The sequence below is a fragment of the Sander vitreus genome, chromosome 15, assembly GCF_031162955.1.
Source record: "Sander vitreus isolate 19-12246 chromosome 15, sanVit1, whole genome shotgun sequence".
Classification (NCBI taxonomy): Eukaryota; Metazoa; Chordata; class Actinopteri; order Perciformes; family Percidae; genus Sander; species Sander vitreus.
In genome coordinates this window covers 21,229,070-21,242,441 of record NC_135869.1, presented here as the reverse complement: position 1 = coordinate 21,242,441, position 13,372 = coordinate 21,229,070, and the positions used below count along the sequence as shown (strand labels likewise).

General features: G+C 40.5%; 1 protein-coding gene across 1 annotated transcript in view; it reads left to right on the top strand.

Annotated features, from left to right (window-relative positions):
* The window catches only part of LOC144529859 (voltage-dependent T-type calcium channel subunit alpha-1I-like), a 116,189-nt gene extending 105,808 nt beyond the window's left edge, over positions 1-10,381 (top strand). Inside the window, 4 exon segments of the mRNA XM_078269200.1 lie at positions 2,776-2,913; positions 6,671-6,887; positions 7,964-8,214; positions 8,457-10,381. Coding sequence (XP_078125326.1) covers positions 2,776-2,913; positions 6,671-6,887; positions 7,964-8,214; positions 8,457-9,188 — 1,338 coding nt within the window. The 3' untranslated portion in view covers positions 9,189-10,381.
* Positions 10,382-13,372: the final 2,991 nt, after the last annotated feature.

The window sequence follows — 13,372 nt, the reverse complement described above, 5'->3', positions numbered from 1 at the left end:
GGCGCCATCTTAAAAAGCGGTATCAGAGTTTCGGAATCTATTTTGAAAGTTCTGAAAGCTACGTGAACAGGCAGAGGGCTTTACTGTATGTATGGACATCAGCAGGTCCTGTGGTCATAAATGATATTTCTCAGGGAAAATGTATCCCATGATGATACTGCATGATGAATATGGGGTGCCGTTTGTAAAGCGGCTCACGCTGAAAATAACAGCAAGATTTTGTCACATTTAGCTTCAAACAATGTTTAAAAAACTGGTATGAATTTTTGAGGGTCACTTTTTTGCACATTTACAACAATATTTGTCAACTTAGAGATATTTTAAATAGTTAAATCCAAATATTAAATGTTACACCTAAATGTTAAATGTCAAATCTAAATGTTAAATCTAAATCTAAATTTAAATGTCAAATCTAAATATTAAATCTAAATCTAAATGTTAAATCTAAATATTAAATCTAAATCTAAATGTTAAATCTAAATCTAAATGTTAAATTTAAATGTTAAATCTAAATTTAAATGTTAAATCTTAATGTTAAATCTAAATCTAAATCTTGAATCTAAATGTTAAATCTAAATGTTAAATCTAAATCTAAATCTTGAATCTAAATGTTAAATCATGCATTTTCGAGATGCATTTTAAATGTGCATATTAGTTAAATATTTAGTTTCACCCGAAACATTTAGATTTAACATTTAACATTTAGATTTAACATTTAAATTTAGATTTAGATTTAACATTTAGATTTAACATTTAGATTTAGATTTAATATTTAGATTTAACATTTAGATTTAGATTTAATATTTAGATTTAACATTTAGATTTAACATTTAGATTTAGATTTAACATTTAGATTTAATATTTTGATTTAACATTTAGATTTAGATTTAAATTTAATATTTAGGTGTAACATTTAATATTTGGAATTAACTAATTAAAATATCTCTAAGTTGACACATTGTTTTAAATGTGCAAAAAAGTGACCCTCAAAAATTCATGCCAGTTTGTTAAACATTGTTTGAAGCTAAATGTGACAAAATGTTGCTGTTATTTTCAGCATGAGCCGCTTTACAAACGGCACCCCATAGATTGGACGCATGGTAATACATTGGCATATTTCAAAAAGTTCCTATGGTAGACAGCAAGAAGGAGGTGTGCCGGTTTTGGCACCTGTGCGTTGTGGAAAATGATCATCTGACTGCTGGTGCACTTGTTTCCTATATTTAGCATAAGTTATATTGCATTTGCTTATCATGTCCTGACTCGCATGAGTCATGCTATCAGGCCATGAGATATCCGTCTACTGTGTAGCAACACCTTCTGTACCCATTGCCTTTTTCACTGTCCCTGGAGGCACAGCCAAGAATACAGGAAGAGAGTTGAGCTGCATTGTTGTGCTTCTGTCTTGCTTCCGTGCCCCATCCAACCGCTCTCTCTCTCTCTCTCTCTCTCTCTCTCTCTCTCTCTCTCTCTCTCTCTCTCTCGCTCTCTCTCTCGCTCTCTCTCTCTCTCTCTCTCCCTCCCTCCCTCTTTGGGCAATGGTAATTTACGGCTGCATATCAGCCATGAATCTTTCTCTAGGAACCTCTTTGTATTTCTGACCTACGGGTACGTGTAAATATATCGCTAACTGACCTCATTCCATTGGATTTCCTGGGCCCTTTTACCCTCCTTAATGCATCTCTCTGGCTATGTGTTGCTCTGTCTCTTTAAAGAAATACTGCTTGAGCGCATCATAGCACCCCCAGAACCCTGAAATTCCACTCCAGCTTACTGATCAACTGCAGTATGTTTTGAAATTGTGTGCAAAAAGTGCTGCAAGGGGAAGGGTAGAGAAGAAAGTCACCCTGAGAAGCTTGAGCTCACACGAGGCTCATGCAGTGATCATGTAAAACCAATTCAATAGCGATATGGGCTGAGTTACATGATGAAACAAACTTAGCTGGAGCGAATGTTGGAACAAATGAGAGCGAGAGAGGTTAGTAACAGTTGGAGTATTTGTTGTCACTTCCCAACTATTCTGTGTTTGGTAATGCTGTGTCTATAGGATTGCTGTACAACAAGGACAATGAGACACCATTACATACAGCAACAACATTGTAATGTACAGTGTTTAAAAAGAAAACATACTCAGTTGGCTATAGGGGCAGAATTATGAGGTTCTGGTGCATCTACAACTTCACTCCTGATGGGAAAAAAAACATCTCTTCACTCTTGCTTACAGATACATGCAGAGACTGCAGGGGCACAGCTAAAACATGCACACATACACCTGCTGTGTACGCACTGCTTGGATAGCTGCCTCTCGCCTCTCATTCAGCCTCTCCCTTTACATATTTTGTTCAATTAATAATGACAAAGCAATGTTGTTACTTCTTGAAATATCTCACCCTGCTCTCTTTACAGACAGGTGCCATGGCATTTTGGCTACTTTGAATTGTCAACATCTGGTGAAGCATATCGAACCTTGGCAGAGGTTTTACCTATCTTGTCTGTGTAGCTCATATCGGCCTATAGGAGATGTACTATATAAACGAAGGAATCATGAGAGACATCTTCAAAGCATTGTTGCTGATTCTTTAGAAATGTAATATCTATGTAAACAAAGATACTGAGGTCAGTTATGGTTATTGTGATCCCAAGAATAAATGATGCATTATATTTAGCACTTATGAGACAATGCTCTATTAATTCAGTAAGTCTGAAAGGTTTGCTGTTCCTATTCCCTACCCCTTCCTGTTTTAAGACATGAATAACAGAGGTACATTTTTGCAGCAGATCAAAATGGCAGAGATTGAGCAGACATCGCTGAAGTCAGAGCAACTGTCAGACAAGTCCTCATCCCCCACCCTGCCAGATGACCTCAGCCTGGACGAACATACTGCCTACCAGCTGCTGGTGAGAGAGGGCAAGGTGGGTACAGTATGAGCAGAGGGATGTGGTGGGAAGATTAGGACCTACACTTCAAAAAAGAAAGAAATACATCTCTTTTAAAGTGTGCAGTACTGGCATACATATGCCCTTATCCCTAAGACAACTCATTTTCTGTGAGGCCAAAGTAAAAGACAGTGTGTGCAAAATAAAAGTTTTTTTAAGTAAAGAAAGTTGGATCTGAGCTTTGATCAATGGTAATAATGTACAATTTACAAATATATTCTTCACCCACTATTTGGTCTTTATGCTGCTCAGATAAAATTCCAAATTAAATGATGATCATCCCAGTAAGATATAGTAAATAGTGAATGTGGGACAGAGTGCCTGGGAGTGAGTTTTTTACAATCACTTTGCTACTAATTTCAGAACCTTGACATCATTTTTCAAAACTCTAGACACAAAACTCAAAAACGACCGTCACTTGTAACACAGGCTGTCCAATGTTCAAAACATTGCATTGTGCATTCATATCTTTAAATACATCTTGCACTTGCACAATCATTGGTTCAAAAAACAAATTTATTGTGAAATACCATTGAAACGTTACTTTAGATCACCCACACACAAGCTACCCATAGTTTCACTGGGTCATTGTCGTACAATCCTTAAATATTGTAGTATAAAATAGGTGATACATGTTTCATTATGGTACTAGATGTAAATACATCCCTGTAAAAGTACTGCAGTAGTAGAGAGAATACTACAGACACAGTGGACTCATTGAACAAAACCTGAAATGTATTTCTGTTAGGTCCATTAAGTCGAGAACACACATGACAATAAAATGATTTAGGAAAGTTTTATTGAATAAATTGCAATTCAAGTTGATACATTCCGAATAAAATTTTGGCGGTATGACTCTGTTCAGGGAGTCCTCTGACCTTTCATGAGCACCATGAAATAGCAGAGAGTCAGAGGACAGCAGCAGCATTAGGGAACGCTCACACAGTTTAGGATTGGGAGAGCTGAACTATTCCCCCATATGAACAGAGCAGCAACGATGACATAGAAGCAAATGCCACGTTGTACACGACAAGGTGGAGCTGGGGAGGTGGCGGGTTGCAGAGAAGCGAGCAGCAAGCAGTTAGGAGCAAACTGAATCCGCTTTAAATAGGGCGCACTGTTTTGAGCGTAGCCATTAAGCAGCGAGGGGAGTTGATCAGCTGATGCGCTGATGCAGCTCAGCTGGAGCCGATCAGCTGCTGAGACCGTGTTGATGGCCAATAGCGTTAGCAGCATCTTGACTACTTGGCCTGCCAGAACTGACGCTGATGCTCAATTGATGAAAAACAATACAGTACGATCACAACATAGGTTTATTTGAATAAAAGCAAAAACAATTAGCTACAAAATAGAAAAGAAAAGACAGTACTGTAAAACATCAAATGCAGTGTTCCTCAACTTGCTTGTACTGTAAAAGCAAAACAAAGAAGTGATTACTGTACTTCTACATATTCATCAACTCTGTCTTGTGGATTTGGCCGCAGGTTCTCATCTACATTGCAATTAGCCAAACATTTTGGAAAAAACCTTCAGGCATGGTGAACAATGTGGTACGAATATATATGTGTATGTATATGTATATATACAGTATATATATATAAAGTATATATCTCAATCATCAGTAACGAGTTGGCAGAATTGGACAAGCAATTCCAAGGGCCTGCATGCATACAGTGCAGTACTGTCAATACTGTAAATAGTCTGAAAGGTGGTACATTGGACCATTGAAACAGTGTCTGATAAACAGTAGTACATTACAATAAAGAATGATGATGAAATATTACAGCCAACATAATGTAGTCTAATTGGTTCATGCTCCACACTAATTGGTGACAATGAATCTCGTTATCTTCAAATTTCATGATCTAAACATGGAATATTGTTTGTCTGTTTCCATACAACTATGCATTAAGAGTAATGCAACAGTTACTTATCATTTTGAGTAGTTGTATCGATTGATATTTAGATCATTGTAATGAAATGAATAGACAGTCATCTGAAATGTAATGTGTGAATTGCTTTTTGAAATAGTAGTACTTTGATGTTAAGTTGTGTCATATTGAACAAGTGATCTTTGTTAAATGAATAAATGATCTTTGGTTTATGTGTATTGTATCCAAGAAATTGAAAAAAGTGTATTTTGATCATTGGTTGTGAGTTTTGTGTCTAGAGTTTTGAAAAATGACGTCAAGGTTCTGAAATGAGTGCCAAAGTGATTGTAAAAAACTGTAATGTCATTACCAGGGTAATTACACTTTTTTGTTTAAAAAAAAAAAAAAGCTTTAGAGAAAGCAAAAATATTCAGTGACCACTATAATACCAATTGCACCATAGATTCATTGTTAACTTCAAGTATTCTCACTACTTTGTACTTGACATACAGTATACCGGCACTTTGTCCTACTCCCCCAAAAGGATAAGCACAAACATTGGCAGAGGCTCACTGATGATTTTTTAAATATTCATTCCAGGAAGCACAAAACAAATGACTATTATAAAATATTTTTCATGGCTATGCTGTAGGCTATCTTGTGAATTAAAGATATAAACCTTAGATTCCAAAGATCCCTTTATCGCCCTTTCTCTGTGTATCAGTGTTAACTATCTTGTCTTTGAAGAATCCACAATCTCTTCTCATGAATAAAACTAGGATCTTCCTATAGTTGCTATCCTGGGTGGCTCTCATGCCTCCCTCTCTTGCACACACTCTCCCCCTTTCATGCTTACTTCCTACTTTATCCGTGTTACCCCTCCGGTAATTGCACACCTTCTCTGCACCTCCCTCTAGCCCCTCTATCTCCATCCCTTATCATCCGTCCTTCCTAGATATCCTCCACTGTAATGAGGTAATGCTCCTTGGTTCTGGATAGCCAGATAAGCCTGCAACTGCCAAGCATGGCTGTGAACCACTGCTCATTAAAGGAGGGAGGGGAGAAAGAGGGAGAGAGAAAGAGGTAAAGACAGAAGGTGAGAAAGGATCCAAGGTTAGGGATTTCATTTGCCAAACTGTGTTGGGAAATAAAAATGTGTGTGTGGCACTGAGCAACGTGTGCCATGGTTGTTTGAGGTTTGTATGGGTGTGGGTGGCTGTTTGAAAGGGGGCTGTTCAGGGGCTAGGACTGAATGACTCAGAGATACAATACACTAGTGGAAGCACAAAAGCGGACACACACCCATGCATGTGTGCACGAACACGCACAAATGATTCTGCAGTCCCTACATGATGGTAATTAAAATGTACAAGGTAGGAGCTTACAAAGCTGAACTCCTGCCTTAATCTACCTCCTGCTTCCTGCTTCCAGCTGTTGCAGCCATCACACACACACTGACACGTTTCTAACTAATCATTTATTGTTACAATATGTAACATTAACATTACAATAACAGGCTCTTTCAGCTCATAATCAGTCCTCACCCTTCACTAGCACTTAAATGAAAAGGCCGAGGGATGATGTGAATCAGAGACCATGTTTGATATCTGCAGGATGCCAGAGGGGCTGCTTTTTTCTGCACTTTCTGCTAATCCTAAACTTGAATTGTCCTTTTGAAAAAGAAGTAATAGGTTTATGTCACATTTTTTCAGTTTTTCAAGTCCAAGCAATCAAAAAAATCAATCATAAAAAAAAATTTATGTCATTTATCTATCCCTACAGCTTCTTTTTTAAATTAAGTTCCACACACTTATTAAAAAAAAGACATTTCCTTCAATGTCAGATCATCTGTTCTCTTCCAGGGAAGGTGCAGCAGTGACTCCCACAGCTCTGAGGAGGCTGGAGGTGGAGGGAGTCATGCAGGAGGCCACCAGACTCAAACCGTGGTGCAGAGTCAAGTGCAGGGGTTGGGCCAGCCCTGCCGGGCCCTGAGCACTGGCAGTGAGGTGGAGACTGCACTACAGGAGATGGAGATGCAAACACAGCAACCACATATGCATTCACCTCACTGTAGCCCTGGTGAGTAAAACCAGATAAAGTATATTCACTGTACTACCAGGCTGGTTTTCAAAAGAATGTATTAATGATTTATCGATTCAATTTTGTATTTGTACCTGCAAACAAGTAAATTCTGATTTCATTTCTTGCTGTTTTTTTGCGGCCTACATTATATGCCAAAAAAGTTGGTGGGTAAAATCGACACATTTTGGACAAGAAATAAAATGGTTTTGTTAAACAAGAGCAACAACTTTCCAAGATAAATATCTAAGAAAACATATTGTAAATTATATTCACAATAAGAGGATTTCAGGAGAGACTATATAGGTCCGAGAAATGTACCTCTCAACAATTAGGAAGAGAGCATACAAAGGGCACTTGAACCTCTGCAATAAAGTGTAATGATCTGTGTAGTTCTATTTCGTATAGGCCCCGCCCTCTAAGAGCTGTTGCTATTGGGTTTATCACTCGCGCATGCGCAGTCGACCATCTTTTTTTTTTTTTTTTTTCAGTTTAAGATTTATTTATTAGGACATTAATCAACATTTGTGTAAATGCCAGTGTTAGCCAGTCGGCAAATGTTTTAAACTGTAGTCCTAGTTATCTAGAATGCATTTCTTTGTGGAAGGAAACCCACGCAAACACGGGGAGAACATGCAAACTCTACACAGAAAGGTCCTGCCACAGTTGATACCATTTAACCAAATGGCATGCCACCCTGCAAAGCAACAACAGGCCCCACCTAAAGGAAGCATTTTAAAGCATGGAGATAGGGATTCACTCACGACATCCACCTGCAAGTGTTGGCTTGCTGACTTAGTAGCTATTTAACTGCTACTGTATTGCTTATGATATAAAATATATGTATATATATATATATATATGTATATATATATATATGTATATATATATATATATATAATATACTGTATATCTATCTATCCATCCATCCATCCATCTATCCATCTATCTATCTATCTATCGAGTTGCTGCTGTAGCTTGATCTATATACATTATTCAGATGAAAAAAATCCTTCCAACACAAGTGGAGGACAATAAAAGGATAGAAATGGAAAAAAGTGTACTCCCTCCTCAAGGTGGCGTTTCCAGCAGCAGCAACAAGGAAAGAAATAAAGGAGTAGGAGGAGGAGGAGAAGGAGGAACAGCCAGTGGCATTTCTCCTCTTTTCCATCTGCCTGCAGAGTTCTTCCACCCTGCAGGAGCAGCCATCCCAGCACCTCCCCGCAGTAGGAGCTTACGGTTGTCGAGGGGCCTTAGACTGACCTCCCCAGACTCCTGGGCTTCACTCCGCTCTCCAGGAGCCCATAGCAAGATGCTCTGTACACAGGTAGGGGGAGGGGAGGAGAGGGGCAAAATATATAGTTGTAAGGTTTTATTGAGGTAGAGGCTTAAAAAGAAAAACATAATTTTGTGCTTAGCTGGATGAGAAATGGCCTGATGTCTGTTCACCAACAACAAATGATAATATATGAAATTATAATCATGAAAATGGGTTCGTAATCAGCATCTAAGATTTTCTTTAAGAATTGGATTCATGTGCTTTTTACCCTTTCTCCCTTCTGTCTTCAGTGTCCATCCCATAGTGACTCATCCCTTGCTACAGGCAGCTCTGAGGGCAGCCTCCAGACCACCCTGGAAGAGGGACTGAGCTTCAGCATCTCTCCACCACAGAACTTGGAGTTGCCTTTGCCGACAGCTCCCTTACCACTTGTGTGCCCGCTCCCGCTGCCTGAAGACGGCACTGCCATCTCCTCCCCAGTTCAGACCCTGAGACCAAGGCCGAGCTCCTCATCAGCCCTCACCCTCCAGGCCACCAGGGGGCACCAGCGGAGCCAGAGCAGTGGCCGAGGAAGCACCAGCCCGGGCTACACCCGTGACGACTCAATTGACCCTTCGGACGAGGACCTGGGCATAGGTATTGGATCATCAATTGGTGGCTGTGGCTCCAGCCAAGCGGGCAACAGTGAACACTTGTCAGAGACACTAAGCAGCTTGTCGCTGACATCACTGCTGTCGCCCAGCTCCCTGGTGTACCCGGGAGGAGCAGTGAAGAAGTGCAACAGCACAGGCAGCCTGGACCAAGGGGGGATGCTGCTGTCATCCCGGGGCAGGGAGGGCCGCAGGGAGATTCTGGGCTTGGAGCTTATGGACCCTCAAGGCTTCTTGGCCAACCCCTGGACAGGGGTATTAGTTGATACAAGAAGAGGAGAAGGAAGAGTGGAAATAGGAGATGGTGAGCAAGGGTTTAAAGGGAAGAGCTCAAGCCAAACAACAGTAGGGCCTTGTCGGAAAAACAGATGAAACCTACCCACTCTTTCTTTGTTTCTCCATTCCTTGGATCTTAACCCATAGCTGTCCCTCTCACTCTCTCTGCTTCCATCAGTGAGAGAGAGGCTTGATGACACATGATGTCCCGTATTCCAAATCCAAACCCTCATCTTTCCCCCTTTTCGATACATTTGTGACAAGCCCATGTCCTATTTTGTGCTAGCTAGGGGAGTGGTCTTGGGTATAGACTGCTGGTGAGGAAGTGGCCCGCAGAGTTAAGGGCTGAAGATAAATCCTTAAACACTCTTAGGGGCTGTACCTGTAGGGGAGGACATGGAAGGTTCTGCTCACATTGGAAGACCAGGAGGCCCATTCATATCAGGGAGTCAATAGAAGCAGAGACAAAAGGGCGAAAACTTAAAGACACAAGAAAGAGTCTCGTTGTTGCTCTACTGTTTCCTTTTCCCCGTGTCGGCTTGGGTTCACTGAGGTTGGAAATGGAAAAATAGAAGTACCCAAACTGAAATAGCTATACATGCCAACAGAGACTGTTTTGAATCGTTTTTGTCTCAGAGGCAGTGCAGCGAGTAAGTGGGAGGAGGCACGGAAATGGCGGAATATATTAAGGCGGAAGGAAGGCTGGGAAAGGAGAAGGCAAGTCATTTGTTTGGCTCTGAAAGCAGAAAGCGGATCTAATGTCCATCTGTTCTGGCAGACGGAAACAACACAGGTCCTACTCACTCTGGCACAGGACCTTCTGCTGAGTTCAGAGTAAAATGCAAGGTGGAGGAGAGTTCAAGAGTTTGTGCTCATAGTGTGTGTGAGAGCACTGCCTCAGGTCCATCCAAGGCATGAATTAAATAATTCTTATCACTTCACCATACCTCTGTGTTTTTGAAACAGGAGATAGGTATTGTCTGATCAAAGCTCTGTGCCTCTGCCAACTGAGTATTGAGTGGCAGCAGAAAATTGACAGATAGAGTGATTCGTGAAATTGGTTCTTTTTTATTTCTATCGCCAGTATCTTTCACTCATTCAGACATGAAGAAATGAGTATGAAAGAAAGCTAGGTTGGATAGAGCTTTACAAACCCCATCAGAAGAAACAAAGATGTGTGCATGGGGCAGCCTTGTGTGTGCACCAAAACATGGTTCACAGCTACTTATAAATAAAGTGAGACTTCAAGCACACTCCTTTTGACACCACTTCCTCCCACCATGCTTTAGGATCTGTGATGAATGGACAAACCCACAAGAGTTGTGAGGGACCTTGACTGCATGATGGAATTGCATTTAACCAAGTTTTTTAATCTGTATACAGAAGTGTATCAAGATGTCAATGTTGGGTGATAACCATGTGATTTCTATCCCACTATTTTTGTAGAAAAGAGATAGGCACATGCAAGTGTTGCCGTTACTTTGTCCCTATTTCATTCAACCCATACGATCTCTTTGACTTGTTGTCTAGGACTTTTCGTCTGCCAGTGGCTTCCAGTTTTATAACATTTTTTAAGGTGTGGACGGTGTATAAAACAACGAAGCAAAAAAAATTTGTGCGCTGAAGTGATTGTTCCCTCCAGCAAATTTATCTTTGGGAACACTGTTTCCTCATGATTTTTTTTTTTCAAATGTTGGAGTCCCATGGGACAACCAGAGATGAGAAGAGCCATATTCACTCAGCACATGAGGATCGTTCTAGCTCATAGACATTCGTAAACCATCTCTATGAAAACTTTAATTTGAGAATTACACCACAACATATCGATTATGGACACATTAGTGTTCCTTAAGCATGGTTCTGGGATTGCAATATAGTATGCTTTTTCTTGAAATGACACCCTGATGCACTCATCTTCTCTTCACCATCTCTTCGCACATACAGTATGTTGTAGCAACCCCTTCACACACACACACACATACACACACACACACACACACACACACACACACACACACACACACACACACACACCAGTTTGATATTCAGCTGACACTAACAATGAACAAAACTTTGCATATTTTAATGCAAGCTTATTTTGGCTTTTGCCACTTGATTAAATACTCCATCCAAAAATAAAATGCTCATCTTTAAGTCTGATTTCTGGAGGTTGACTGTTGTATCCCCAGTGTTTTGATCATTATCTTACTTTTTAATTTCTAAAAAAGAATGAGATGATGTTAGAAAATGTTTTATCATGCAAAATCACTTTGATGACTATGTTTAATCACATGGTGTTGGGTATTAATGAGTGATAGTAAAGACAGTTGTGTGTGAGTTTATGCTTGTATGTGTGTGTGTGTGCGCATGTGTGTGTGTGTGTGTTTATGACTTCAGGTGAAGTGATTGCCTTTTCCTGAATTTACCTGTTTGTCAGTAAGGATACCTGAGGTTAAAGGTTGAAGAGGGAAAACCTGAAGCAACAAAGGGCTGTTTGAGCTTCAAAGATATATCCTTCTGTCTTTCTGAGACAAATCCTTGTGTCTATGAAGATGGCATCAAAGGGTAAAGCCTGACTACGCAGCAATAAATGTTCTATGTATATGCCCTGAGTAAATGATGTCAATATTTGTATCTCCTCAGAATACAACAGTATTCATTACTGTCTGTTTTTGCTTCTACTTGTCTGAACTTACAACCAATCAGATTGCACCTCTGCCCTCTCGGAGACCGATCGGTAGAGAGATAGGCTGCAATTGGACGAATAACAAATGAGGTTATTGAACTCAGGTCGGGGGGTAAAAAACACTGGTAAAATTTTAAATATAGCTGTAAAGGTGTGCTCAGATTGAGCTCGGAGCAAATTTTCACCAGGCTTTATTCACACAAATTTGACTGCTGGACTGTTTATAAGCTACAAACAGCCAATGCACCCACACTCCAGATGTTAGCTTTAACTACCTAACAATGTGTGTGTGTGAGCAGCAGAGTGTGCCTTTGTACTGTGTGTGTGTGTGTGTGTGTGTGTGTGTGTGTGTGTGTGTGTGTGTGTGTGTGTGTGTGTGTGTGTGTGTGTGAGAATCTCTGAATCAGACTGATTTACCAGGATCTGAAGCTATTTCTGTTATTTCCCTCCAGACTCTTGTCTCTATATGTTCATGAAGTACAATATGAGTACAATAGCCTACATTGAATTTGTATGCAAACGTGCCGACTCCTAAATTTGTTTTGCCTTCAGTCTGAACACACCTTAAGGGTGTACAATTCACGTTTGTACATATCTTTGTATTTTGATCTGCATGTGTGCATTGCTGCCAGTGACCATGATTATATCATTAGTATGCATTTCATAAAATTGTACAAAGTTTAAGGGAATGCCCCAATGTTTTTTGACTGCTGCTATGAAACCACTAAAACATAATCAGCCGGAGCCACAAATAACTTTTTTCCTTTCAACACAAATTACATTTGTGGGTAAGTAAAAGCTGCTGTTCAGTCTTCATCTTTACACCTGTTATTTAATTTAAAATTATTAAGTATCTGATATGAGAGACAGAAAAAAAGAGGTTGAGTCAAGAGTCTAGCCAGTGACAGGACAGGGACACAAAAGTGTACAGAGTTGACGTGGACAGCTGGACAGTTTAAAGCCAGCAGACAGTGTGAGAGACTCAGGTAGTGAGATGCTGCAGGAGCAGGAGACTTCACCAGACAGCTTGTCAGCAGAGCCGCCAGTGCGAGAGAGCACATTAGGCATGCACGCTGAACTCCGAGGTGTTGTTTACCTCACACCCCGAACCAGCGAGCCCTCCACCTCATCTAACCTCTCAAAACCAGCTCTCCCTGCAGGCCCCCTGTCCTTCAAATGTCACTGCAGGAGGGTGGAGGTGTGTGTGGTGAGCGGTAAGTGTACATGTGTCTCTGAGACTGTGAATGCGTGCGTGCGTGTGTGCGTGTGTGTGTGTGTGTTGATGCAAGCACAAAGTGTGAGTGGATATGTCATTGCTTCAGTTGTCTGCAAGGTTTTTAAAAGAAGTGGCCTGGCATCTGAAATGTTTGGGCATTAACCCTGATTTGCCTTACATACCTGAGAGAGAGAAAGAGTACTAGTGACCTCTTGCAACATAAAAGGTCAGTATCCAAGAAGCCTCTTGGGGCTTCTTTGCTGATTTTCTTCCCATGGCAACACACAAAGTGCACTGAGATCTCAAGGCCCCTTGGGTGCAGGATCATTGTTTCACCTCACCTGGTAATCCACTGGTTTTGTCCCAGCTATAACATTT